This window comes from Podarcis bocagei, assembly GCF_964188305.1.
Source record: "Podarcis bocagei genome assembly, chromosome: 5".
Classification (NCBI taxonomy): domain Eukaryota; kingdom Metazoa; phylum Chordata; class Lepidosauria; order Squamata; family Lacertidae; genus Podarcis; species Podarcis bocagei.
In genome coordinates, this window is record NC_138129.1 from 54267688 (window position 1) to 54294052 (window position 26365).

Below are 26365 nucleotides of genomic sequence, written 5' to 3' on the forward strand. Positions count from 1 at the left end.
TTTAAAAGAAAATACATCTCACCAACTGTGTGGCCTATGTGCCTGCTTTCCACTGTTATCCCTTGTTATGGTTCCTTATCTTTAAACCAAATTTGGCTCAGGTAGCCCTTGAAATAGAGGACTGTACTCTGCCACCACTTCAAATGGAGGAATGTCCCCTTTATTGTAGGACACATGGGCATCCATGTTGGTGTGTGTGTGTGTGTGCAATTCTGCTATAATTAATGTTATCTAATAAATAATACAGTGGTACCGCAGGTTACAGACGCTTCAGGTTACAGACGCTTCAGGTTACAGACTCTGCTAACCCAGAAATAGTACCTTGGTTTAAGAACTTTGCTTCGGGATGAGAAGAGAAATCGCGCAGCGGCGGCGCAGTGGCAGCGGGAGGCCCCATTAGCTAAAGTGGTACCTCAGGTTAAGAACAGTTTCAGGTTAAGAACGGACCTCCAGAACAAATTAAGTTATTAACCTGACGTACCACTGTATTGACTAACCAAATAGTACGAACTATTTCTGGAATACAAGGTACTCAGTAGGTTTCTTTAAGAGCCATGCTGTTCTGGAACCAGTAACAAACCTTGTAAAATAAACATATTATTATTAAGTTTCTTCTTTCCTTTCCATTAGGCACACTAAGGAAAAGGAGAGCAAATTAATGAAATCCAGTTGTTGCAACTGGCAATTCCAAAATAAGCCCATTGTGAGGCGGTGTTTTGTCTACATAGCAGGACTTGGGACTACAGTGAGAATGAGGGTCAAACTTTAATTGTGTGGATGAAGCTCATGCAATTCACAAGTCCATGGGAAGTCTGAGGAGCCTCATAACTGTGTGGTGGGAAGGAAAGAGAGAGTTAAACTGTCTCTGCCATGGTACTGACTTCCCCACCACACCCAGCCTACAAAGATCCTCGGCTCTGAAGCTGATCTTTGCTGTTCATAGGAATCCTCCCTGATTGCCAAGGGTAGGTTCACTTAAAATGCATACAGCAGCTTCAAAGAGGGCACAGTTTTTTCAGGAGTGTGGCAGGAAGAGAAGGAGTTCCTGGGCTCCTCCATAATTTCACATTCATGATTATTCGGTGCTCATGATGCTACCTGGGCGGTCATATACAATCCCACTTTCAATGCTGTTTGAGGTTTTGAGGTTGTATGGCTTTGTTTCCATTCACTATATATCCTGTAACTTCCTGCTGGTTTACTTTTGTCCTGCTTAAGTCGTGTTAAGCTCCTCCAGACAGCAATAATGGGGTAGCATTGGTGAAGCATCACAGAACAAACCAGCAAAGCAGAATAAACCTGCCACTAATGCATTATCATTGTGTCAAGGACATGTTGAAGAATATACCTTCAATCAAACACCAGTCTGGAGAGATCTCCTCTCTCTCTCTCTCCCAAGGTTCCAAGGCTGCCGAAGTTCATGCAGTTAATATCACAAACAGTTTGGACAACAAGCTATATTCAGCTATGAACCATAGACACAAATAGGAAGGGAAAGATGGGGTCAGAATGTATGACCTCATGGAGACCCTTTGACTGAGAACAGAACCCCATTAGCTTGGCCTAGCACTTTAGTGGCTACAAGGGACATTAGGCCATAACCAAATATTTCCTCTGCCCCCCCCCATGAAGCATAGAGGCATTAACTGCCACACACACTGTGCAAAAATAATGTGAGTGAGACAGTCTCCACGGAGACCATGTATTTCGGGTGGCAGCCTGCCCAGTCCTCCTGCAATGCCGTTGACGGCTTTCCCCATTGAACTGTCACATTAAACAGCCAATGATTTACCAGGGGAGGGGAGGGAGCTGAATAAGGCAGGGAGGTAGGGGCGAGGGCATTGGCAGGTCCTTGCAACAAGCCTGAGCAAGCTTTAGCAAGATGAAGGGTATTAAACAGCTTCTACAGCCTATCTCTTGACCACGGATGTAGCAGGACTCAACTTCTATCAAGCCCACTGGCCTCTGTGTGAGGCTTCGTTGCTTCCAGGTAAGATAGGCCAGACGCGAACATCACTGTGGTCCATCTCTATAAATCACACCCTTTGCTGACTGAGCAAAATATTTTGCTGATGTTTTCAATGATTTTCTCGCATGCTCTGGAACTCGTGTGTGCTGTGCACACAAGATCACTTAATGGGAATTAATTACCCATAATCACATTTTAGTCATCCTTTTTGCTTAATCAGTATCAGGTGAGGTTAAGCATGTGCCTATTTTCCACCTAATGAGTATTTGAAAATGGAGGAGGGAGATTTATACTGTTCTGTTTAGTTAATCTGACCTAAAATGCAAAAGGTTACCAGATGGTTGTGAGAATACTTCCATTACTTTCAGTTGAAAGACCCAGGGCTTTTTTTCAACCAGAACTTGCCCAAATTCAGTTCCAGCACCTGTCAGGTGGGTGCCATTGCCATTATAAGAGAACAAGGGAGATGTTCATGTGCATTCTGGCACCTCTTTTTCTAGAAAAATATCATTGACTATGCGAAATCATTCCTTTCTTGTTTTTCTGTGGTTGTTCGAATAAAGGATATGGAAGTCAGTTGAAAAAAGTAATAGATCTGTGCTGTTTCCTTAAAAGATAGGATGCTGTTTCTAATCAAATTAGCCATATTTTACTTAATTTCCTAACCTGCTCTATCTCCAAGAGCTTAAGGCACCTACAGTCCTACAAAAATGTTATTATAAATATTCTATGCCCAATAAATCATAGGATTAAATAATAATAAAAATTAAAACTGGGTTTTTAAAAATAGCAAAGAAAGGAAAGGAAATCAAGTCTTAATTTATCCCTACATAGATGTGATCACTAGTATGCACCCTCACTCCCTTTCAGGCAGTTTGTAGTATGTATTGCTTCCAATCCCAACAGAAAAGAAGTGAAGAAGACTCTGAAATAATTTTGCAGCTGTTCTTTCCACTCTTCCTTCTTGGTTTTAATGTTCCTGGCAATGACCCATTTATTCCACGTCCTTTGATGTTTTTTGTCTTAAGACTCTTGCCTCATAGAATCTGGAGTTACAAACCTATTGGAAAATCTCAGTTTTCATGTGTAAATTTTAAAAGTAACAAAACTACTTCTTAGCCTTTTGAGCTAAAGGTCTATTTCCTGCAACGATTGACTAATTCCTTAGAACTCGGCTTGCACCAGTATTGTAGAAAACAGCCAGTTAGGGGATGCAAGTTTCAACCAGAGGAGCAATGGGCAGGACCTGCTTTCAACCCCCGCTTCCTAGAACCACTCTCACCCCTCCCCAACACCTTTTTCCTTGATGGACGGATCCAGCCTCTCAGCCTGGATGAGGTAGACCAGGGAAGGAGTCACGTCCTCTATCCCAAGCGCCATCCCTTTCTTTCATCCACCTGTCCTTTCTTAACATATTTATCCACTGCCCTTTTGCCCAATAATGTGCCCCCCTCCCAGGGCAGTAAACCAAACAAATCAAGCCTAAATCTCAATAAAAACATGCAAACTTAAAAACAAACCTAAAATAGCAACCAAAAGCATCCAAAAATAACAGAATAAAGTCATGCAATGACATTCTCAGATACTCTGGCCACATAGACATTTGTACGTTGCTGGTTTTGCCTGGTGTTTGAAGGAGGGAGTCAACATTTTCTTTTTGAGGAATGCTCCTGTAAATAAGGCAGGGACACGGGTGGCACTGTGGGTTAAACCACAGAGCCTATGGCGTGCCGATCAGAAGGTCGGCGGCTCGAATCCCCGGGACGGGGTGAGCTCCCGTTGCTCTGTCCCAGCTCCTGCCAACCTAGCAGTTCAAAAGCATGCCAAAGTACAAGTAGATAAAAAGGTACCGCTCCGGCGGGAAGGTAAACGGCGTTTCCGTGCGCTGCTCTGGTTCGCCTGAAGTGGCTTAGTCATGCTGGCCACATGACCTGGAAGCTGTACGCTGGCTCCCTCGGCCAATAAAGCGAGATGAGCGCCGCAACCCCAGAGTCGGTCACGACTGGACCTAATGGTCAGGGGTCCCTTTACCTTTTACCTGTAAATAAACTTTTGTCCAGATGAACAAAGAAATGGGTTGCTGGGAGTACAGTGGCCCTAGTGAGCAGTAATGTATCAATGTAATTTAGTTTTTCTTTCCCCTGTGTCCCAGGAGTTGATTACCACTTAGGCATGGCAGAGCGGCCTCAGGTACTGTCCCAGGAAACTCTAAACCAGATGATGTCCTCAGAGGGCACGGACTCTGGCCATCCGAAGGCAGGGCCACTCTCTCTCCCCCTGCACTCCCAGTCAACAGATATGGCACCCAAGCCACTACTTCGCTTGCAGAGTATCGAAGAAGGGAAAGCCCCCTTTCCACCATCCCGGAGAAGCTCCATCATGAGCATCCTCAATGCTCCCTTTCCCAGCAGGAGGAACTCGCTGGCTGCTGGGGGAAGGCGGCTCTCCATTGGACCCTGGATGCATTGCGGCCGAGTGAGTTTCTCTGGGTTACCACTCTTTGAGCCCATGCGGGAGACGCACTATGAAAATAGCTACAAGACGAAGCCAGATGAAGGCTGCAAATTTAATGCCTCCCAAGTGCAGCAAGTTCTTGAATCTGTCCTAGCCACCTACCTAGGGGATGCCAAGTATAACCCTGCAAACGGCGGGCAGGTGGCCAAGAACCTGTCAGACCTCATCCGGAACAGAATCAAAGAGCTGATCCCACCTCGCTACAAGCTGGTGTGTAACGTCTTTCTGGGCCAACAGGCCAACCAAGGTCTGCGCATTGCTAGTCAATCCCTCTGGGATGTGGAGAACGACAGTTTTGCATCTGCCACTTTCACTAACTCATCACTCTTTGTTGTGGCCACAGTTCATGGACTCTATTTTGAATGAGTTTGCTTTGCTGATCCTAAAGTTCCCTCTCCCTTACCTGCTGTGACTAGCTAGCAATAAAATAAATGCATAATGTGACTTGGGTAGTTATTACCCATATTTAATTTAAGTTGATATGAAATAGTGGAAGAATTTAATATCCGTAGTATTATTTGTCAGATAAAAATGTATTACAGTACAGTTGTATCTTGGAAGTCGAACGGAATCTGTTCCGGAAGTCCATTCGACTTCCAAAACGTTCAAAGACCAAATTGCGGCTTCTGATTGGCTGCAGGAAGCTCCTGCAGCCATTCAGAAGCTGCGGAAGCCCCACTGGACGTTCGGGTTCCAAAAGAACATTCGCAAACTGAAACAATCACTTCCAGGTTTGTGGTGTTCAGGAGCCAAAATGTCTGAGTTCCAGGGCATTCAACAACCAATGTATGACTAATATGAAATAGAAGGGTTCTGATGGCTCAGGAGCTATTAGTTTCTTTTTAGCTTAACTTTAGGCTGCTTATTTACCTACACATAGACTGTACAACATAGAGAGAGTAATATATTCTAGCACCAAACTAATTCCCAAAGACATGAAAGAACCATGAGTGCAGTGAAAATAGCTACCAGCGCAGTTTTGCAAACACTCAAAGGAGTTTACAGAGCATTAAACTACATAGATTCTACAGCAGTTCTCAGGCTTCTGCTTGTGCAAGATGTTGTGTAACCACTTGTGCAAGCAGAAGAACATTGGGAATCTTTTCCACAAGTAGAAAGGTATCTTTCTTCATGCACAAGTTTAAAGAGCCTCTATCTGTCTCTCCCTATGACCAAATACAGTTGCTTATGGAAAACATGCATCTACTGCTGATTCAGTACATTTCAGCATCAACTTCATGAGAAAAGCAAGTACAGAAAAGGCATGAAATATTCATAAATACCAATGTATTTCCATCTACTATATAGTGTGGAGATGACTCAAAGTTAGGACACTGGCTTCAACTATAACAATCCTGGATCCAGGTGCCTGTATTTGCCATGAATTCTCTGCAAGGTGCTATAAGAAGTTACAGGCTTACTGTAATTTAAACCCATTGCTAGAAGATACCGTTTTTCATGTGGGTGTGCTTTGAACAGTTTGTATCTGTGCAATTATCTGATTGTGCCAGAAAAATAATTCCATCTATCAACCCACTTGCCAGTACAGTGTCTCTCAGATGAGTAAGAAGAATCTCCATGAGACTTTTTTCCCTTTTGGTAGGTATGAGGGTGCGGAGAGGAGATGGAATAGACTAACTCCATGACCTCAGTAGGCTCTAACATCTTAAGCCATCTTAATAAGCTTTTCACATAAACTATGCTGCAGCCAACATTCAGAAAAAGTCTCAGTGCTGATTAAGAATGTCAGCTTTCTTCACCCTGATAAACATTTGACAAATCAACACACAGCAAACAAAGGCTACAATCCCATGCACACTTAATGGTGAATGCATGTACGTATGACCAAGCATTAACTTTAACAAGCCAATCAGCACATGTAGGAAGAAGTGTTGGGCTAGGACCTGGGAGACCAGGGTTCAAATTCCCACTCAGTTATGAAGCTCACTGGATGACTTTGGGCCAGTCACAGGGGTTTTGTGAGGGTAAAATGTGGAGGGGGGGACCATAAATACTGCTTTGAGCTTCTTGGAGGAAAGGTGGGGTAGAAATCAATAAATAAATCCAACAGGGCTCATCTTATGGAGTCTGCCATTGTTCAGTTGTGCATGGTAAATACATGCACATTTTGGCTGTTGCCAGTCTGAGAATGACCTAGGAGAACCCCCTCAGTCCAGTTCAAAAACAGCCAGCTCGCAACCTTACACAGAGCACTCCTGCCCTAAAATAACTCCTTTCCGTTTTTTACAACAGCTGCCCCATTTCTGCAGACACTGGATATGCTTCAGTAAGCCTCTGATGGCAACAGCACCAAGAGAAGGGATGTCAGGGCACCAAACAAAGCAGGGGGCTTTGTCTAACGCACACTGTTGCCCATGACCTCAACCCGGAGGAAATTCCTTTGCACACTCATCAAAAATAATAGTAAAATAAGAGGCTAGAGGTAACAAGGTGACAACAAAAGCAGTGAGCGAAAGGTGGGAAACATACACCACGTACCTCCAATAATTCCTAAAGGGGGTTCATTTTGGACAGGTCACTAGAGAAATCCTGCACCTACTATACTGTGATTAGGTGCTGCAAATGGTACCCGTTGAGTATCAAAGAACAGCATAGATCACAAGCAACAATAAGGACACTTTATGTTTGTAGACGGATTTTTTAAAAGAACAACCCACTAACACGACATCTCAGCTCAGCATTTCATTAGCTTAGTCTATGCAATGTCTAAATCAGTTCTCACAAGTAGGAACATCCCAGCCACTTTCAAACAGCTGCAAGAGATTTCCGTACTGGACATAACTTCATGCTTGAACCAGCCTCCAGCCATGTTGCCTGTGTACCGGGAAGTCCCCAGTGTTCATGCTCTGCCTAGACGAAAATAGCCTTTGCTTCTGTTACTCATGTGCTTTGGTAACCACCCATTTGGATAACCGCCATGCATTGTACGCAGGATGCCTTTGAAAATGTTCCAGAAACTTCAATTGGTCCCGAATAGGCCTGCAAAATTAGATGTTTTGATCACGTTACACCAGTGCTCTGCATCAGCACTGACTTCCAGTCCATTTCCACTCCCTATTTCCCATCCCGATCTGGCCACAGTGATCCATGCGACAGTCATCTCCAGGCTTGACTACTGTAATTCACTCTACGTGGGGCTGCCTTGAAACTGTCCTACAAACTCCAGTGGGTGCTGAAAGCTGCAGTGAGGCTCCTCACGGGGTCCCTGCCATGAGATCATATTCACCCAGTGCTTTACCAGTTGCACTGGCTCCCGGTGGAGTATCGGGTCAGGTTCAAGGTGCTGGCTTTGACCTTTAAAGCCCTTTGTGGCTTAGGGCCCTCGTATTTACGGGACCGCCTCTCCTGGTATGCCCCGCAGAGGACCTTAAGGTCCATGAATAACCATAGTTTAGAGGTCCCGGGCCCTAAGGAAGTCAGACTATCCTCCACCAGGGCCAGGGCCTTTTCAGTGATGGCTCCGACCTGGTGGAATGCTCTGTCCCATGAGACTAGGGCCCTTCAGGATTTAACCTTCCATCGGGCCTGTAAGACAGCTATTCCACCTGGCCTTTAATTTGAATTCAGCCTGATCTTTTATTTCCCTTCTCTCCCCCCCCTCCCCTTTGATGAAGATTATGTGCTCCGAGACCCCACAGCTAATTCTCCCCTGGCCTCTTCGCTGGCCCAAGTAGGACTAATTCGGCCAGCTAGCCCTGGTGACTATCTAATGCTTATTAGATGGATTTCCCCCAAATTGATTTCTGAACTTTGAATTTTATTGTTATTCATGTTTTTATACTGTATTTTATGCTGCTTCTACAATTAAGTGTTTTAAATTTGTTACCTGCCCTGAGCCCAGTTTTCTGAACCGGGAAGGGTGGGGTATAAATAAAAATGTATTTATTATTATTATAATTCCCAATTCTGTTTTTGATCTTTAAATCCCACTCAGTGGCTTCCTCCCAGATTCTGAGATCAAGTTCAGAGATCCCTTTCCAGGTGACCCCAAGTGCAGTAGACAGTTACTGGGAAGAGGGGTTTTTTGGCAGTGGGATTCTGACTGTGCAATGCCCAGCAATGCACCTTTCTTTGATATCTTTAGCACCAGGTGAATTTTGTTCCCCAAACTAAGTATATAAAAGAATCTCTTTTTTTGCTGCTGCTTGAGCGGAAGTTGTTTTTTATTATCTGCAGCTAATGTTGTATTGCTAGCTAGCACATGAAGTATGTCTACTGTCTATGTAGGTGCACTCCTGCCATGTTTCCTCTGGGGACATGCTAATATATGAAGCAGCTTTCCATAGCATGAATATGTTATAGTAGTCTAGACCAAGGAAACATTGATACAGCTTTCTATTCGCCTCCCCGGCAGCCCCAATGGAACTCCTAACCACCAATGAGACACTTACAAAGTAACCATTGTTCTTTTGCTTTTAATAAAAATGAGTTTTATTGTAATCAAGACAGCTGGGTTTTTGGAGACATGGTGTGCAATGATTGACAAGACACAGGTGCAAAATAAATAGCTCATAAATACATAAATAAATCTTAGGATGTTCACACCATTTAGGCTCCATAGCTGGACAAATAGTCTTGTCAAGTTCAAAACATTAAACTGGCAGCTTCCAACGAAGCCGTTCAAGTCTGTACCATGGCAATTTACAGAATCCCTCTGCTGCATCTCGGAATGAAAACAGCTGAGAAAATGAGGCAAACAGGGTGTTTCACAGTCTCAGCACAAAAAGAAAAAAAAATCCCATTTGCCTAATTAGTGTAACAGTTCCATTACCCAACATGTACCTTTGCAGCCTCGAGTGCTTAGCAGCAGCAGCAGCAGCAGCAGCACTAGGTGTTTGAATTAACCCTGATTTCAGGCTGAAGATTCAGCTATCCTACCTCTGTTCCTCCCAAATTAAAGAGTTGTAGCAGTTCTTCCCTACCAATTCCAGAAGGCAGCCAGCTGGCTCTTCAGCTAACTACAGTCCCCCAAGGATTGTGGTAGTCCTATCACAGCTAAAGCAGGGAAGCAGTTTGTCTGATCTTCTGCCTCTGCAGCATCCGTTTCCTTCTTAGCAGAGCAGCCACACCCAATTCACAGATTTGTTTGGTCCATGAGTCAGAACCAGCCAAGGATTAGGCAAGTAATGCAACTCTGAGGAAAAAAAAAACCCCAAAAAACTGCATTCCACTGGAAGGCAGCGGTAGTGTTGCAAGAGCCTGAAATGGCTCACAACAGAAATCACTTGATTTAGCCTGAATACATGAACTGGACTCACAGCCCTTTAACCCTTCAGACTCGGAGATGCCAAGATCCAACAGCAAATTTGGCATTAGGCACTGGACAAAACTCATTATTTTTTTAAAAGAGATTTGCTATTACCCTCACTACTTGTTTCCCATGGAGTGTATGGATCACAGATTCTCCCCTCCCCATGAACAAGCCAATGTGCATAACCATCTGTGCAAAGGCCACACAGGAGTAAAGGCAATTATCTCTACTCCTCCTCTCCAATGTGGACTGGAGCAGTCATGTCAAAGCAAGTGAAAAAAAATCCCATTTCTTTAACAATAACAAAAAGTCATTAGGTGGCTAGCATCCCAGAAGTTGATGGATTCTGAATAAGGGTTTGGCCCAATCTGAGTGCAGTTTGGGTTTTGAAGTTTTCCCTTGTAGAAAGGCATGTGACTAAGGAAGAATTCTGATGTCTCAAGCGTTGCCTTCTCCTGCACCGTTAACATCAAAGCTCTTGGAAGAACAGAAAGGGCCAAGGATACCAGGTGTCCACCCTGTAGCCTTATGCTTCCACTCGCTGTTGAAGCAGCTTGAGGATGTATTTGAGCCTACGCTGGAGCTCCGGTGAACAGCCAAGTTCTGCAATGCTGCTGAGCTTGTAGGTGTAGGAATTCCTGTCACGGTTTATGTAGGTGAGGAGGCAGGTGTGGTCAGGTTTGCTGAAGATCACCTTGGTATGATCATTGTAGAAGTTCACCTAGAATAAAGGAGATGGAACACAACAGACATTTAATACTTGTGCCTCTTTCTGTGTAGCACTCCTTACCCTTTGGGACTCCCAACTCAATTGGGTTTAGCCATCAACCACAGCCTGCACCTAGGTATCTGCTAGCATAGCCTTAATATGGAGGGTAGTTTTATGCCCCCACCACTGACATCTCCATCTAAGTGGAAACAAAGGGCAAACTGCTGAAGGGATAGGAATCCAGATTTAGAAAAGGGTCTATGGGAATCAGATAGGTTTCAGTATTTGTAGAGGTGCTTTAAAATGTGTTAGAATTCATAATTTCAAGACACCAGCTGCTACTCAAAAATAGCAGAGTAACCATAACAAACTGAATGTGCTCTACAAAGCAGATAGCCCAGCATCTACTTTCAGCTTAGCATCCACATTCTCAGAAGCACTCCACAGAAAGCTTCTTCCCAAAGCAAAAGGCAACACTTCAGATTATACCCCACACAATAGTTATAGCAACTGAGCTGAGGTATGGATATGAAACACCAGCATGTGCCACCTCCATCAACAGGTAGGACATAGGGCCTACGTAATCTGCTAAAAAGACTTGGTGTCATTATTACCTGAAAGGTTCCATTGCTAAAAAGCATCAATAAGGCTTGATTAGTCTTCACCCATTGTAGAAGCAACAGTGGAACCTGTCCAGTCTCATCTATGCTGGGTAAGTCTCCTCCCTGGGATTTTTTGGAGGGGGGGAATGGAGAGAAGGGAAGAAAAAAGAGAAATTAGAGAATCATTGGCACCACATGACTGGCTTAGTCCTAGCAGTTGTTTTTCCGTATAACTTTATCCCTAACACTACTGCCAAGCCAAAGGAGAAGATAAGTACCAGCCAAATTCAAGGAACATGAATCAGCACATCCATTTAATGGATCATCTCTGCTTTGGGAAAGGAAGCCCTACTCCATCCACCAATCGAGACTTTGAGTACATGAAGTAGTCAAAGATGTGAGCAGGCATGGCAAGGCAACTAGGAGTGCAGAATCCAGCAGTAAAGAGCCCACCAAATACATGCTTTGGTGTTTGGAGCCACGAACCAAAGTTTGGCCAATATGATGAAAGCTTCAGTGCTTTCAGGTATATCCCACAAGACCTCAAGGGAGGCTCTTCCTATGAACCTTGAATATGGTCAAACATACTTGAGAGCAAGGGGGGATTGTTCTCTGCAAAAACGCAACTCGTGTTTTCTGCATTGAGCTGAGTCGTCAGCAAGCCAATGCAACTAACTCTGCACACACATACTAACTATGTCAAGCCAGGCAGCTGCTCACCTTCATTAGATGCTGTTCCATATATGAGGCAAAGTACTGCAGGACACCCATCTGCCCCTGCAGCTGCTCAGGGACAGCTGAAGCCGGGAAGGAGAAATGCTTGCTGTTTGTCAGGTTGTAATGCACTTTCCTGAAGGGAAAGAGAATGCAGTTAGCTGCAGCAGCCAGATTGTAGTCATAAAACTTTAGTTTCAGTTTATGAAAGTGGTCTATCTGCTATGCTCCAAAAAAACCATACCCTTAAAGGTTGTCTGTTCCTTATTGAATCAGACCTTTTGGATCATCCCAAGACAAACCCCCAAGTGGGCAAACACAGGCTGTCCCCACCACAAGATCATAAAGATAGGGCCTGATTCAACTAAGTGCATTCAGCTAGCTGGAACCAGTGCAAGGGTGCCTGCTATTGCAAACTGGACTTGCCCTCCTCTCCTCCTCAACCTACTCGGGGGCAGGGGTTGGTAGAACCCCCAGAACACACGGGGAGAAGGGAGGTCATTCTGCCTGGCACACTAAAAGAATACTTGCTTTAGCACAATGTTCAACTCCTCCCACAATCTAGTCCTCTAGCCTTGCTCCAAGCAAGGGAAGCCCCTTCTCCCATGCTCCATGCTTGTGGGTTACTCAAGAATTGTATGATCCATACAATATCTTGCAGTCCCCCTCACCACACCAGAAGGTGGCTAAGTAGGACCTAGTCAAGGTAGGCCATGACTACACTTCCACACTTCCCAACCTCAAAACCCTCCAGGAAGTCCGTTTCTTCCACTCACTTCCAGTTGGCAGAGAGGGCCATATGAGTTCCATCGTTGAAGAGGACACCAATGCTGTGGTTGGAGAGCTGATAGCCGAAACCATACTTATTGGAATAGTCCACCCACTTGCTCACCCAGACAAAGTGCTCATGGCAAGCCAGGGAAGCAGGATTCCTCTCAGCTGGACAGGGAAGAAAGGTACTCATTAAATAAAGCTAATAGGTTCAAACCTATTTCAAAAGTGGTACTGAAATGAGGTTGAAAGAGGAGAGGTCATGCTTGGGATAGGAACAGAATCAGTCTCATCTTTCCTACCCCCAGATGTTGCAAATTAATCATTGGATTACCATTTATCTAGATAAATAGGTAGATGGACACACACACCACCCCTTAGTTTCTGCACTCTATCAGGATTCTACCTAAAAGGAGGTGGCCCTTATTCTGGATGACAACAAATATCAGGTTACCGAGACCCAGGGAGCCTGATTTTAAAAGCCTCTTTAGCAGGTTAGAGGAACTAGGGTTGCACCTCTCCTGCTTCTCCTCCCTAATATCAGCATCCAAGACAACAGTTCTTCCATTTGTCTCCAACCATCCCAGGGGTTGTGATACTCCCTGAAGCTTAAGTTACCTGGTGGCATGACAGATAGACAGTTCTTCAGAAGACCAATGGCTGACTCAATGACAGATGATGCTGTGACACAGTCTTCAAATACTAGTGGGTGGGGGAAAGAGGGGAAGAAGACAGTTAAGTTTTTACAAAATCAGCTTACATGGGCCAAGCTCAAGAGATTTTCTGCTCCCGAAGCTCAAAATTCAAACGGGAGTGGGAAGAGAAAGGCTGAAGAACTTGTTGACCCCTTGCCCCCCTGTTGCTGGATTACAGCTCTCATCTCCAACCACTGGCTATGCAGTCTGGGGCTGAAGGAAGTTGGGGCCCAACAACCTCTGCAGGGCCACAGCTTTCGCACCCTCAAATTAAGCCACTTCTAACATTAAGACCTACAGGACCCAGCCAAAAGGCCATCGAACCCAGAATAGAATTCATTATCTAACCATGAGCAGAAATGAATTTTTTCAGAAACAATGGAGGATGTGACAGCAATGGCCCTCCCCAATTGTCTCCAGTATCCAGAGTTACCCCGCCTCTAAGAATAGATTGGTTGTTCAGTTTCGATGACTGATAGGCATTGTGAGACTGAACCTGCCAGTTCAGAGTCAGTCTGCTCAAGACTTAAACTGCTTGTTGGCCCTACTGTCCACGATGAAGAGCTTCTCTGCTTTGCTCTTGAAGGCCCTCTAACCACACAGGTACTAGCCCTGACAGACAGCAGATTCCATCTGACCAAAATACACTGTTAAGGAGGAACTGCTAATTGAGACATTGCCACTTCTCACCTTCACAGCTGCTGCTAGCCATCGTCCCACGAATAGACCTGGAGATAGATTTCTGTGAGCCTTCCTCTGCTACCGTATCTACTGGGCTAGAGCCGGGACTCTGACCATTCAAAGGAGTGACCTAAGGAGGCAGAAAGTCTGATCAGCACATAGCAGGGTAACTTCCTTGTTTCTCTTTCCTTCCTCTGAAAGCCACAACTGAACAGCCAAGTTCCTGCAGTTAGTTTACCTCATTCCCTTCGACAGTTTTGTGGCTCAGTTGCCTACAAATGGAGGTCTTCACAAGGCCTGTTACCAGCTTGGAGATATCATCTCTCTCTTCTGAAGGAGCCTTCTTAACTAAAGTAAGAAGAATATGAGTTAATAAGATCCTAACACAAAGTCAACAGGACAGGGCTGCAGATATTGCTTAAAGTAGACTCTGTCAAGTACATACATTGGGGGTTAGGGACTGACATGGGAGTTCTAGGGGTTGCTCTAGCTTGGCCACTTAGTGTTTATTTAAGGTTCCAAGTGGCAAGCCTCCTTTCCCCATATTTTTCTATTCTATGCATCAGGTGGTGAAGGGCTGCAGTGTCTAGAGTTTATTGCCAATCCTAGTATTTCCCAGTTTCCCAATCCTGCGGATGAAGCTTCAAGGGAAAACTAGTGGCTACCTCCAGGCAGGACCAACATGTTGCTATTGGCCTCACGCCTTGCTTGTGTGCTTCCCAAAGGCATATTGTAGCCTTGGCAGGAACCAAACACTGAGCTAGGTGACTGAACAGGGCTCTTATTAGGCAGAAGTGTGAGCATAAGTTTTCACAGGGGCTACAGTCAGTTCCCAGAACAAGAGGTCAACGTGCAACTTACCTTTTGACTTCCTTTTCCCAAAGAGAGTCTTTGTGACCTTTACAAACAGGCTCCTGGCAGGGTTGGGGGGGTTCAGTTCTGGCACCATCACACAGCTGCTGGGTGGGAGCTTATCAGGCGTGTATCCCTTGAAAGTTGAGGAAACTAATTAGCGAAGCTGAGCTATGCATCAGAACAGACTGTACACAATATACTGGACCAATGACAGCTTCTTCTTCAAGGCCCTATTGCCAGTCGACAGGATTTGGCCACATTCACAAGTTGTGCAAGTCCTCTAAATGACATGCACCCTTGGAAAGGGTATGATAATAACCAGGCAGCATAGAGCAAAGACATCTGAGGATTGTTAAGCGATAATTAGAAGCAAGATGTAATTATCTAAATTGCAATCCAGGCAGGATCCCAGGAGCTAACACCCATATTAACAGAACACTGCCATTCTGCCCAGTCATAGACTCCATATGAATAGGAAGAAGTTATCAGCCCAAGAAAGAGACATCGCCACTTCTCACCTTATAGCATGTTGTGTAGCCTAGCTTACTACCTTGGCAGTGACATCGCTAGAACACACAGACAAACAAACAGACACACAAGATTGCTGCTCACTTTGGTGAAGAACTCATGGTCCAAGATCTCCTCCAGCGTGAAGCGGTCCTGGGGGTTGCGTTTTAAGATGCCAACAAGCAGGTTCTTGGCTGGTAGGGAAAGGAAGGCTGGGAGCGTGTAGGTGACATGCTTGATGCACTTGTAGGTCTCCTTGAGGTCAGAAGTCTCAAAAGGGGGGGTCCCACACAGCAACGTGTACCTGAGGGGTGGGGAGAAGAAAGGTGGCAAGTGGTGAATTCACTCAGTGCTGAGGAGACTCAAGAATAGTTCTGGCCTAGCAGCCTGCCCTTGGCAGCCTCCATGAGCACATGACTCAGCAACAACTCTGGAGGAAGTCTGACAGGCGGCAACACCCAGTTAAGTGCTCCCTGTAATGAAGCTCATAAGACACTGCTGTCGCTTCAGGTGCTCGCAGACCGGAGGCACATCCGGAGAGCCAGTGACAGCCCTTCCATGTGATCAGAGCTAGCAAGCCAAGCCTCTCTAGAAGAGGTGCTGTGCATAGCTGAAAACTGGGAAAAGGAGAGAAGGAGGGATCTCCCCTTTGCAGTCACCCCCCAGCACTCAAGATAAAAATTTCCATTTACTGCGCTGTGAAAACTTAACAGGAAGCTGTGGCTAACCAGGGCAAAGACAACTGAAGGCACAAACTATTTTTTAAGACGACACTCCGGAAAGCAGCCGAATAGCACCTGAGCCAAATAGCCAGCTGTGAACCACAGGCCAGCCACTTTTTCCATTTGTTCTAATGAAATTGTCAATAAGATTGTGGAAGATTAGCAGCAGCTTTGTGGTGTTTTGAGTTTCATCAAATAAACAGATTTGTCCTTAAAATAGACCATCTTATATATGGCCCAGAAATACATTTAAGCAGTCATTTTGGGCAAAGCTTTATGGGTCTAGTTGCAGTCAAGCTATGCTAGCAACATATGCTCAGCATACAAGCATTTATGTAATACTCAGACTGATACTTCCATTGCTCAGGGGATCCAATAGGTAGCCTGAATTCCACACTACTATCATAGCCAAGAGCACTTAAAATAAATTGGCAAAGCCCTCAGCTTTATCAACCACTGAAAAGCTTCAACCGCTACTTTCCCTCTTAAGATGCCCTCGGTAAGTGTTTGTGAGCTTCATCTAGTGCAGAGCATGGTGCACTACGCTGTCAAGCTGACACAAGCGCTTCAGCATTTGTAAGAAGCAATAGGGAGGCAATAAGCACTTAGCAAGGAACCCTACAAAGCTGTTTGCGATTTGATCCCAATATACTTGAGCAAACTGATTCCTCATTCCACCAATCTCCAATAACCCCGACTTCAATTACCACCTCTCTGTTTAGAGCCCCAGACAGAGGGATATGCAGTGGTGCTCTGTGGCTAACTAACAATTTCCCCCACAAAGCCATCAAGATGCTAAACATTTTTTGAGAAGAGGAATCCTTTGTTTGAAGCAAGGTGTCAACAGCTGGAATTTAGGCTGCTTGGCTGCATGCAGACTCCATGCTTCATGCATTTAATTTCATCGCAGCTTCTCTTTAGGGTTCTTGCATTTGCCGCCCACTCCAAGCTTTTGCTTGTAGCCTATTATTTTTTGTACTTAATCTTCAACAAGCTTTAAGTTGTGCTAGGCAGCCTTTCTCAACCTGCGGGTCCCCAGATGTTGTTGGACTACAACTCCCATCACCCCTAGCTAGCAAGGCCAGAGCTTAGGGGTGATGGGAGTTGTAGTCCAACAACATCTGGGGACCCACAGGTTGAGAACCACTGTGCTAGAACATGCTCGCCAAAGAATCCTGCTTCCTCCCATTTAGCTATACAAAAAGAACTAAAAAGCCAAGAAGTTGTAGCACTGAAAAAGGCCTGCAAGAAGCCTTCAGCAGGGGGGGAAACGTGCTTTGGACTTACATGACACAGCCCAAAGACCACACATCTGACTCCGGCCCATGCCCCTGTCGCAGGAGTACTTCGGGGGCAAGGTAATTGGGGGTACCACAGATAGTCCTGGAAGCAAACACACATAGGATCATTAGTTGGGTTACAGCAAGGATTCCTTGCCATGCCAGCAGTACAAAAAGGGAAGTTTTGGCATAGGAAATGCTGCTGCCGGAAGAGTAAAGGGGAAAGGGTATGCCTCAGTGGTAGAGTGCATGCCTTGCATGCAGAACTCTGTCCCAGACTCAATCCCTTGGCTATCATGGACAAGTGGTCTGGCTCAGGGCAGCTTCGTCTGTGACATCTTAAGATCTTCTACCATAGACCATGCCAAGCCACGCCAACCTCACCAAAGTTACTACAGAAATACCACTTTCACAACATCCTCTCAGATTCATTTCCTACTGCAAAGATTTAAGCTGAGTAAACATGTACCTGGGGAAAGTTACAACATGCATTTCAATTAACCACAGAACCCTATTTTAAAAAGGTCTCTTTTTTCCCTTTTTTAAAGAGTTCTACTGTCAGACGTTGGGCGTCCTCTTTTGCAATAGTACAGGCTGGATTATAGTTTCTTAACTCGAAGCAAACAGGGAACAAGGTTTATTTTACTACAATAGGATCACAGCTGATCAAGTAGATAACAAAAACCCTGATCTGACAAGATCATTCTGCCAGTTTTCAAGGCTGCAGCTGAGGCTCTGACTGGCGCAGACTGTAGCCCCTTTTCCAGCCCCCTGGTGCCCCTGCAACATGTGAATGAACCAACCAACACCATACTACTTTGCTGCGTGAGCCTCCCTGTAGCCTCAGACACATCTTTCTGACTAGAATCACAATAGTACTGACTCGGCTGTCCCTTGCACCTATACCCACTCACTGCTACCCTGTTGTGTGTAAGAACCCTTCCCCATCCGTAACTCCTTTCTACGCTGTATGCTTGCCCATCGCAGTTACAGCAGCAACCAACACTTTGCATGAGGCAGAAATCCAATATAAGGTTGGGCATTGTTTCTCTCTGCTGTGCAAACATGAGGCTTCTGCCTTAGACAGAACTGCACACACAGTAACTGCTTTGTTCCTTTCACCACCAAGTTCCAGGCTGAAGCAAAGGAGTATTTCAAGTCCAGTGTCCCTGTTGTGCTCCAATTCCCCCTTCCCCAAACGCACACAGCTGCAAAGGGGTGTGTGTGGTGGGATAAACAGGCCAAGGAGACACATAAGAGAACCTCTTTACTCTGGAGTAAGCTAGGGCAACATTCAACAACGAAAGAGCATACGAAAGTGATCCAGGCAACATACAGAACATCAAGCCACCTACTTTTTTCGCTGGTCTGCGGGCTCCAGTCTGGCAGCCAAACCAAAGTCTCCAACTTTCAGTTCCATGTTTTCATTGACGAAAAAGTTACCTGCAACAGAAAAGAACAGGGCTCTAAATGTCAAACATTGCGCAACTGTCTCAGCAGTTCCTCCTCTAGATACCTAGAAGACAAAGCTGTGCTTATTCCCCGCAGAGCAGCATTTCCTGAATAGGTATCTAGAAACCCAGTTTTTGTATTTTTAAAATGCAAGTTTCTAAGATACAAGAAGATTAGAAGGTTACTTCAACCTCAACAATACAACTTCGCTCCCAAATGAACAAGCTATGTTGCACATACCCAGTTTCAGATCCCGGTGCAGGATGCCCTTAAGGTGGAGGTATTTCAAGGCAGAAATAATCTGTTTGAGGTAATATCGGACTTCTGCCTCCAGAAGGGTGTGTCGGGATTTCCAGATATGTGCCAAAGACTGCAAGAGAAAAGGTTTGGTTATAGAGATGCTCTTGCAGCCTATTATTAGTCTAAGAATGACTAGTTGTCCTGGTGTATTGCAAGTAAGAACCAGGGTGGTGTAGTTGTTCCAGTATTAGTATTGGAAGCACCATATTCAAAGGACTCCTCGGCCATGAAGCTCACTGGACAATGCGAAGCCAACCTCCTCTCAGGTTCAAAATAGTGGTTTGGACAAGTATTCCAAAACTCTCACACACTTGTCTTCCACTATCAGATTCTCCTCCTTCTCCCATCCTAAACCTCTGAATCCAGCTAGGGATGCGTATTCATGTTTTATGGTTTCTCTCAAAATAAATCTCTTTTCAGGGTCTAATCACAAAGATTCCAAGATTTGCTACAATGTGCCCTTTATACTAGAGGCTGGTCATGAGTCCAAGGGGAATTACTAGACCTCTCCCAACAGTTATTCCAAAATGGATGTGAAGACTGCAGATTTAATCATGCAAGGCTTACAAGCAAGCCGAATGAAGATAAACGAACTCTATTAAACATTAAGAAATGCAACTGAAGTGCACTGAGAAAAGCCTCTAGACAGCAATAACCAGTTCTGTTTTAGCAAAATGAAGTTCCTGTGAGAAATCCTGGATCCGATCCCAATTCCTTCTATACAAGCACTATTCCAACAAGTAATCCTCGCAGGGCAGTTTTATATCAAGTTTGATCTATCCCAGAGCAGCCAAAGCCATTAAGATGCCAGTGGCTGACTTACTGTGTTTACAGGGGTTTGAACTGCAAACAGAGAACAAGCAGCTAAAATAGCATGACTGTTATGCATGGCAGCTGCAGCTTCCATGCCAAGGGCACCTGTATGACAGATTCTGATGCAAGCATTTGTGGCGCTGTATCATGCAAAGCAGGAGTATCAAATGGCAAACAGCAAATGTGCCAATTCAGTATCGGTAAGGAAACCTGCCAGTGAACATTCCTACATTCCCAAGGATGCTGAAAGAGGTCTGCCTGACCTACATGGTCCCCAGCACTCCTGGGAAATGTCTGACAACAGAACTAATTGCCACTATTACTGGTCCTACTGCTTTGACACAATAAGAGGCATTCTAACCCAGCAACTCCCTGTGCTGCAGTAATATATCCCACCTTTTCCTACCATGTCTAATCATTACAGAAAACCATACTTTCACCCATTGTACCCATGGGAAGCATCCAGTGGGTGATATATCTAGTATAGGCAGAGGCCTGTTGTTCAATGCAAACCATTCTACAGGTTCTATTTCTGCTGCCCTTTGTTCACAGTGCAATAAAACATTGAGTCCAATAGAAATAAAGTATGCCTGATGGGGAGGTACAGGTTCCCTGTAGACAAAGAAAAGTTGGGACTCACTTTCCTGCTGCAGTGCTCAAGGAAGATATAGATGTTCTCCGTATCCTCAAAATGATGCGAGAACTTCACGATGTGTTTGTGGTGCAGGTCTCTGTGCAGCTCGATTTCATTGATGATCTGGAAGAAGCATAATCAGAAAGTTTAAGAGCTGGTAGCTAGGGATATGGCCAACACCCCAGCTACCCTCATTCTGCTCTGGACTCGGAGCTACATACCTTCTCCCGTTGGTGTGGCTTGGCCACTCTGCTGTGAGGAATGACCTTCACTGCATAGGTCTTGTTGCTCGAGAGGTCTGTCACTTCATAGCACCTTGCAAATCCACCCTGCAAACCAATAAGGCAGCAATTAGGAGGGTGGGCTAAAGAAAACTCCTTTCTTGTCCTTGATAGATTAGCAACTCATGGAAGCATCTCGGGTCTCATTTCCCCCTGGCACCTGTACCATCAATTTGACTTCTTAAATATAGGGGAACCGCAGTCTTCAGCCCAAGTGCTAGGACTGTATTTGCCACCAAAACTAAGTCAACATAAAACACTAGTTGAGGATAAATTTTAAGGCTCTTCTTTTAAGATATCACTAGTTACTGGAAGAACTGCCTGCTTTTATTCATGCGTAATGGGTATCAGAAGAGGAGTCCTTAGTTCAGAAGGTTGGTTGTACAGCATATGCTGTATATACAGAAAATCTCCAGTTAAAAGGCTCATAAGTGGTAGTGGAAAGACCATTTTTTGCTAGACCCTGGAGGTCTGATGCTTGTCAATGGTTGGACTGAGGTTCATGTGCCTGCTGCTTTCAACATATTTAGCATTCTCTCAGATCTTCGCCTAAAACTAGAACTAGACACATCAAGACCACAAAAAGCAAGGATACAGGATTAGGCCGGGATCCAATTCAGATCTAAGTAGGATGAGATCACAGAAAATGCAATTGCCGCATGACTAACAGCATTCTAACCTGAAGTGTGAGAAACATCTAACATATGCCTGAGATCACTGCCTTAGCACCTCAGGCAAAGTATACCAAAACAGGAACCCAGCCAGATGGCAAGAACTAATGTGAACTCACCCTTCAAGTCCTTTAAGGATGGACTACTTCAAAACATGGTCATAGCCACTTAAGCACAGTAATATCTCAACCATGGTGCTAAAGAACAGACTCAATAATCAACTCAAATATTTCACGGGCTTCCAAGTTTTGTTTAAATGAGAGGGATCCAGCATCATAATTTCAAGTTTGGGAAACATGCCCAAGACATTTCTTTCATTCCATTCCATTCCCTCAGTGACATTGCAATATATTGAAATTATAACCTAGGCCAAGTGCATGGCTCAATAAAATAAAAGCTCCATTCCAAGTCAGGAGGGACAAGTTTGAGGAACTTGAACAGAGGAAGTCCAGCATTTGTGTCCTGCCCCTTGGATATTCAAAATTTATGGGCAAGTTTGTGTAACTTGAAAACCAACTTATTTTCATAATGGTAAACAAAATATTCTCCCAATTCAAACATTTGAGCATGTTATGTAGTGAAAACATTCCATTTTAAAGAAACAGTTTTCACTTCTGACTATGGTTTAGAACATTCTCCAGGCATACATTTTGTTTCATGTTACAGCTCTCACTATCCTAGGGTTTGTGTCTATTCCTTTGGGTTTCCCCACACCCACTGTCATCATGCTTTTTTTAACAGAATGTGATTTAGTTCTTCTCACAAGACAACCAGCACTCAAGGAGAACTAGAGACAGGTTTTTCCAGCTGTAAAGAAAGTATATCTTTGCTGCAGCCTACACCTTACCTAAAATAAGCCTCACACCTATCCAACATCCTGAACAAAGAGAAACCAGTTTCTCATAAAATCCTAGCTTGGGCATCAGCACAGAAACAGCTCTGGCTGGTATTGCCAGAAAGGATCTTTCAAAGAAGCAGTAAGAACAGGGGTTGGGGGGTGGAGAGAGAATTATACACACTGCCAAATTTGACATTAGCTCTACCGCGTTTGGAAGTGCCAAGACACCCCCATACACAATGAGCAGATTTTCCATATGACACATCACATTGTTTGATGTAGGGCAAAAGGAACCAACCGACGCACCCCTCCTTCAAAGCACGATCTTTGAAACAATGCCAGCTTTGCTCACCAAGAGGAGAGATTTCCAGTGGAAATGCTGCTGCTTTTCCCCCACCCCCCTACTCTGAAACCTGATTACACAGATTGCTCAATGAGCAAGGTGGTTTTGAGCCAGGGGGAAAAAACTGAATCAGAAGAGTTCTAAGGCAAAAAAGAAAAAGATATGCGCAGTCTGGGAAACCAGTGTTTGCAATGCATATAACCAGTGCAGTCATGCAACATCTCAACAACTATTACCACAGTGTTGCATTTGTTTTACTGTTCTAAAATGTTCTGTCATCTACTTTCCTTTAACTGTCAACAAAAAATTGCATCCTTTTGCAGACTTTGTTACTAAATCGGCTGCTGAGTAAAATTTGCATTTGCCAGGGAATGATGCTATAGAATGGAACAAAGGATGAATGGAACCCTGAAGGCCCTGCTCCTTTAAGGGAACAGCAGACAGAAGGCCCCTTCTCCAATCACTGAAGTCCTTGCCTAGAATCCATTTGAGCATCTTTAGCAGGGGTAGGCAACCTAAGGCCCGGGGGCCGGATGCGGCCCAATCACCTTCTCAATCCGGTCCGCGGATGGTCCGGGAATCAGCGTGTTTTTACATGAGTAGAATGTGTGATTTTATTTAAAATGCATCTTTGGGTTATTTGTGGGGCATAGGAATTTGTTCATTTCCCCCCCCAAAATATAGTCCAGCCCACCACATGGTCTGAGGGATGGTGGACTGGCCCACAGCTGAAAAAGGGTGCTGATCCCTGATTTTTAGCAAGCTTACATGGCTTCGCAACAGTAAGCATCAGATATGTGCTTATTATTATTATTATTTGGATTTTATAAACAATAATGTTATACAAGTATGTATACCAAGTTTCTCATGTCATTTGTATATCACAAAAATAGCATAATAAATGTGGAAAATACCTACAACGTATGTTTCAAGCAGAAACAGACACTCACCACCCTTCTGAAACCTCCATATTGCAGATTAGCAAGCTTCCAACAGCAATCTACTGCATGAGGTTTTTGCTAAGCAACCTACAGTACTTGACACTCCTGGATAAACATGAGAAACTGTCCAATCCCCAAGTTGTCTGCTAAATTTCTTTTACATTTAGGCTCTACCGTTCTTCCAAGCAGGTCACAGTAGCATAATCTTAACCCTGTACAGAACAGTTGGCAGAGAGTATGACCAGCCTAAGGTCACTCAACAAACTTCATGCAAACAGAATTTTAAATATGGCCATCTTCATCCCATCCCAGCACTCCAATCATGATATCACACTAGCTCTCTAGGTGTAAGGAATGGTGGTCAGCTATTGTAGACAAACTTTCCCCAGCACCTACTTTGTTTAAGTAGGACTATAAATAATGCAGATTAAATAATCTAAACCACCAACCATATCCCTCCCCCCCCCCAAATCCCTCTGCTCCATGTTGTACAAATAGTATAAGAATGCACTCAGGATATGTTACGGCATCCCAGAACATATTCACTGAATTAGACCAGTAGTTGCAGTTCAGCATCTGCAAGAGAACCCAAAACCTAAAGAAACCCACCAGAAAACGGCTTACTAGTCGCCAAAGGGCTAAGAACAACGATTTGAACATCCGGTCCCAGACGTGCTTGACTCAGTCAAATGGAATCATAGCTGCCCTGGAGAAGTCCTAAGGGATGGCCTATTATAATTTTTTGGGATAAACAGCAGCCATTTCGCGCTTCCTATTCGTTCTCTCGCCCTCTCTCGCACCCCCCCCCCAACTAAGACCCACTTGGGTAGCGTAACCATTTCTATCTAGTCTTCTTTAAAAGCTCCGGTCGCTTTTTGGGACGATTCCTCATTTGGGGGTGGGTGGACGAGGAAGAGCGCACTAAAATACGAAGTGGGGGAATGAATGACGAGTAGTTAAATATTAAAGCCCCATCTGCACCCGAAGCCCCACACAAAACGAGATGGGGGGGAGAGAGAAAGAGAGAGAGAGAGAGTCGTGCCTCGACATGCCTGCCTCGGATCAACCGGGAAGTCTTGGCGGGGGAAGGAAACCCTCCACGCGAGCAAATAGAGAACGAGAAGAGGGAGAAAGGGAAGCGGATGAGGCGCTTTTGGGTCCCCTATCGCGACAAGCCGCGGGTGCTGCTGTTCGTCACCCTATGCGAAAGTCTCCTCCGCCATAACTCGCGGGTAGCTTTCGGGGGGTGTGTGTGTGTCGGAATTGGCCCTTAAATCCACGATCTCTCACTAGGGCGCGCCAGAACCCAGCCCCGGCCGGCTCAGACTAGAAGGCAGCGGGGCTGGGAAGGGAGAAATTCCTTCGCCCACCGCTCTCCCAAGACGCCGCAGGTACCTTTCCAAGCAGGCGGCCTTTGCTGTAGGATCTGCCGGAGACCGGGTCGGTGATGATCCGCGTCGGTTCGGCTGGCTTCGGCTGCTCTACCCGGTCGGATTTGGGCGAAGCGACGGCGGGAGGCGAAGGCTTGTACAAATCCGAGCCCACCCCAGGGTCGCCGAACGGGTGGGGCTGGAGGAAGCAAGCGGGCTCCATGGCTAACGGGGCCCACTTACTGCGAGCGGGCCGGCCCTCTCCCTGGTACTCTCTCCCCAAGGTCCGCGCAAAAATCACGTGGCGCCCCGGCAGTTTCGCGCGCGCACGCTGCCTCTACCCGCGGCCAGGGAATCCCGCGACTTTTATCAATGAGCGCGGCAGACGTCACCGGCTAGGGAACCCTCCCTCCAGCCAGGGGGCGGGGTTAGTTTTTTAAAGCAGCCGCTGCCCGCTGGGAGTTGTGTGATGACTTTCTTTTTCTGCAAGGCCAAGGGGAAATTCGGAAGAATGCATGAAAGGGAACGAGAGAGATAAAAATAGCTTTTCTTCGCTCACTCCCTTCCCCCGGACCGAGGCCCTGGAGTATTAACAGTGCGAGAGAGAAGCAGACCGATGAATCAAATCCAAAGTCGGCTTGAGCTCGGTTTTCCTAGGACAGTGAACTCTGCCTTGTTTCTTTCCAGCCCATGAGCTAGTTTATGCTATGGGGAAGATCCTCAGCAATTCCTCATGTGGCTTAGTAGGGCTCGGGAAGGGAAAGGGAGTGAGAGAGACCACTTGGGACATCATCCTATAGTTTATGTTGAGAGCACCATCTGGTTTTAAAACTAATTTTCAGCCTACTCCAACTTAACCGGGCTGAACTGGCTAGAGGAGTCTTCGTCAACCTGGTGCCCTCCACCCGCTGTTGAGCATCAGTCATGCTTGCTGGGTCTGGTGGGAGTTGTAGTACACCTGGATGACATTTTGGACTCCAACTTTCATCAGACCCACCCAGTATGCTCAAAGGTGATGGCTGGCAGTCCCACAGGTTCCTCGTTATGTTAGAATTTGCAGTCCTCCTTTATTTTAGAAGTTTGACCTGGTATAAGGCAATTCCCTCTGTTCCAGGGCCGCCCTGCCCATGAAGAGGTCTGAGACAGCTGCCTTGGATGGCAGAATCCCAAGGGGTACTGTGCCTTCACAGGTACTGTGCCCACCTCTGCCACCAATGCCAGAGAAGTGAGGAGAAGCAGCTTTGGTTTCCCAGTTCTGGTGAGATCTCACAGACCTCTCACAAGCTCTCACCAGAACCCAGAAGCTGCAGTCATGTCACCCCAGTAATCAAAGGGGGGTGGGAGGGCAGCACTTTCCCATTTCACCTCAGGCGGTGATGTGGCCCAGCTATATTCACATCATGGAGAGAAGCATTATAATCTGCTAAAGTC

General features: G+C 45.4%; 2 protein-coding genes across 2 annotated transcripts; one reads left to right on the forward strand and one right to left on the reverse strand.

Moving 5' to 3' along the window:
• The first annotated feature begins 1737 nt into the window (after positions 1-1737).
• DYNLT4 (dynein light chain Tctex-type 4) lies at positions 1738-4886 on the forward strand. The gene is made up of 2 exons (XM_081193250.1): positions 1738-1990; positions 4122-4886. Exon 2 carries the CDS (start codon positions 4142-4144, stop codon positions 4847-4849), a length of 708 nt encoding a protein of 235 aa, XP_081049376.1. The 5' UTR covers positions 1738-1990; positions 4122-4141; the 3' UTR covers positions 4850-4886.
• Positions 4887-8917: 4031 nt separating this feature from the next.
• On the reverse strand, positions 8918-25264 carry PLK3 (polo like kinase 3). Its single transcript, XM_081195931.1, has 15 exons — positions 24960-25264; positions 20712-20819; positions 20497-20613; positions 18984-19113; positions 18647-18734; positions 17299-17394; positions 15395-15593; positions 14789-14915; positions 14166-14275; positions 13937-14057; positions 13170-13253; positions 12557-12719; positions 11787-11916; positions 11079-11189; positions 8918-10476 (listed from the first exon to the last, which is right to left on the reverse strand). The coding sequence occupies exons 1-15, from the start codon at positions 25155-25157 to the stop codon at positions 10282-10284; spliced, it is 1977 nt and encodes a 658-aa protein (XP_081052057.1). The 5' UTR covers positions 25158-25264; the 3' UTR covers positions 8918-10281.
• Between the last annotated feature and the right edge of the window lie 1101 nt (positions 25265-26365).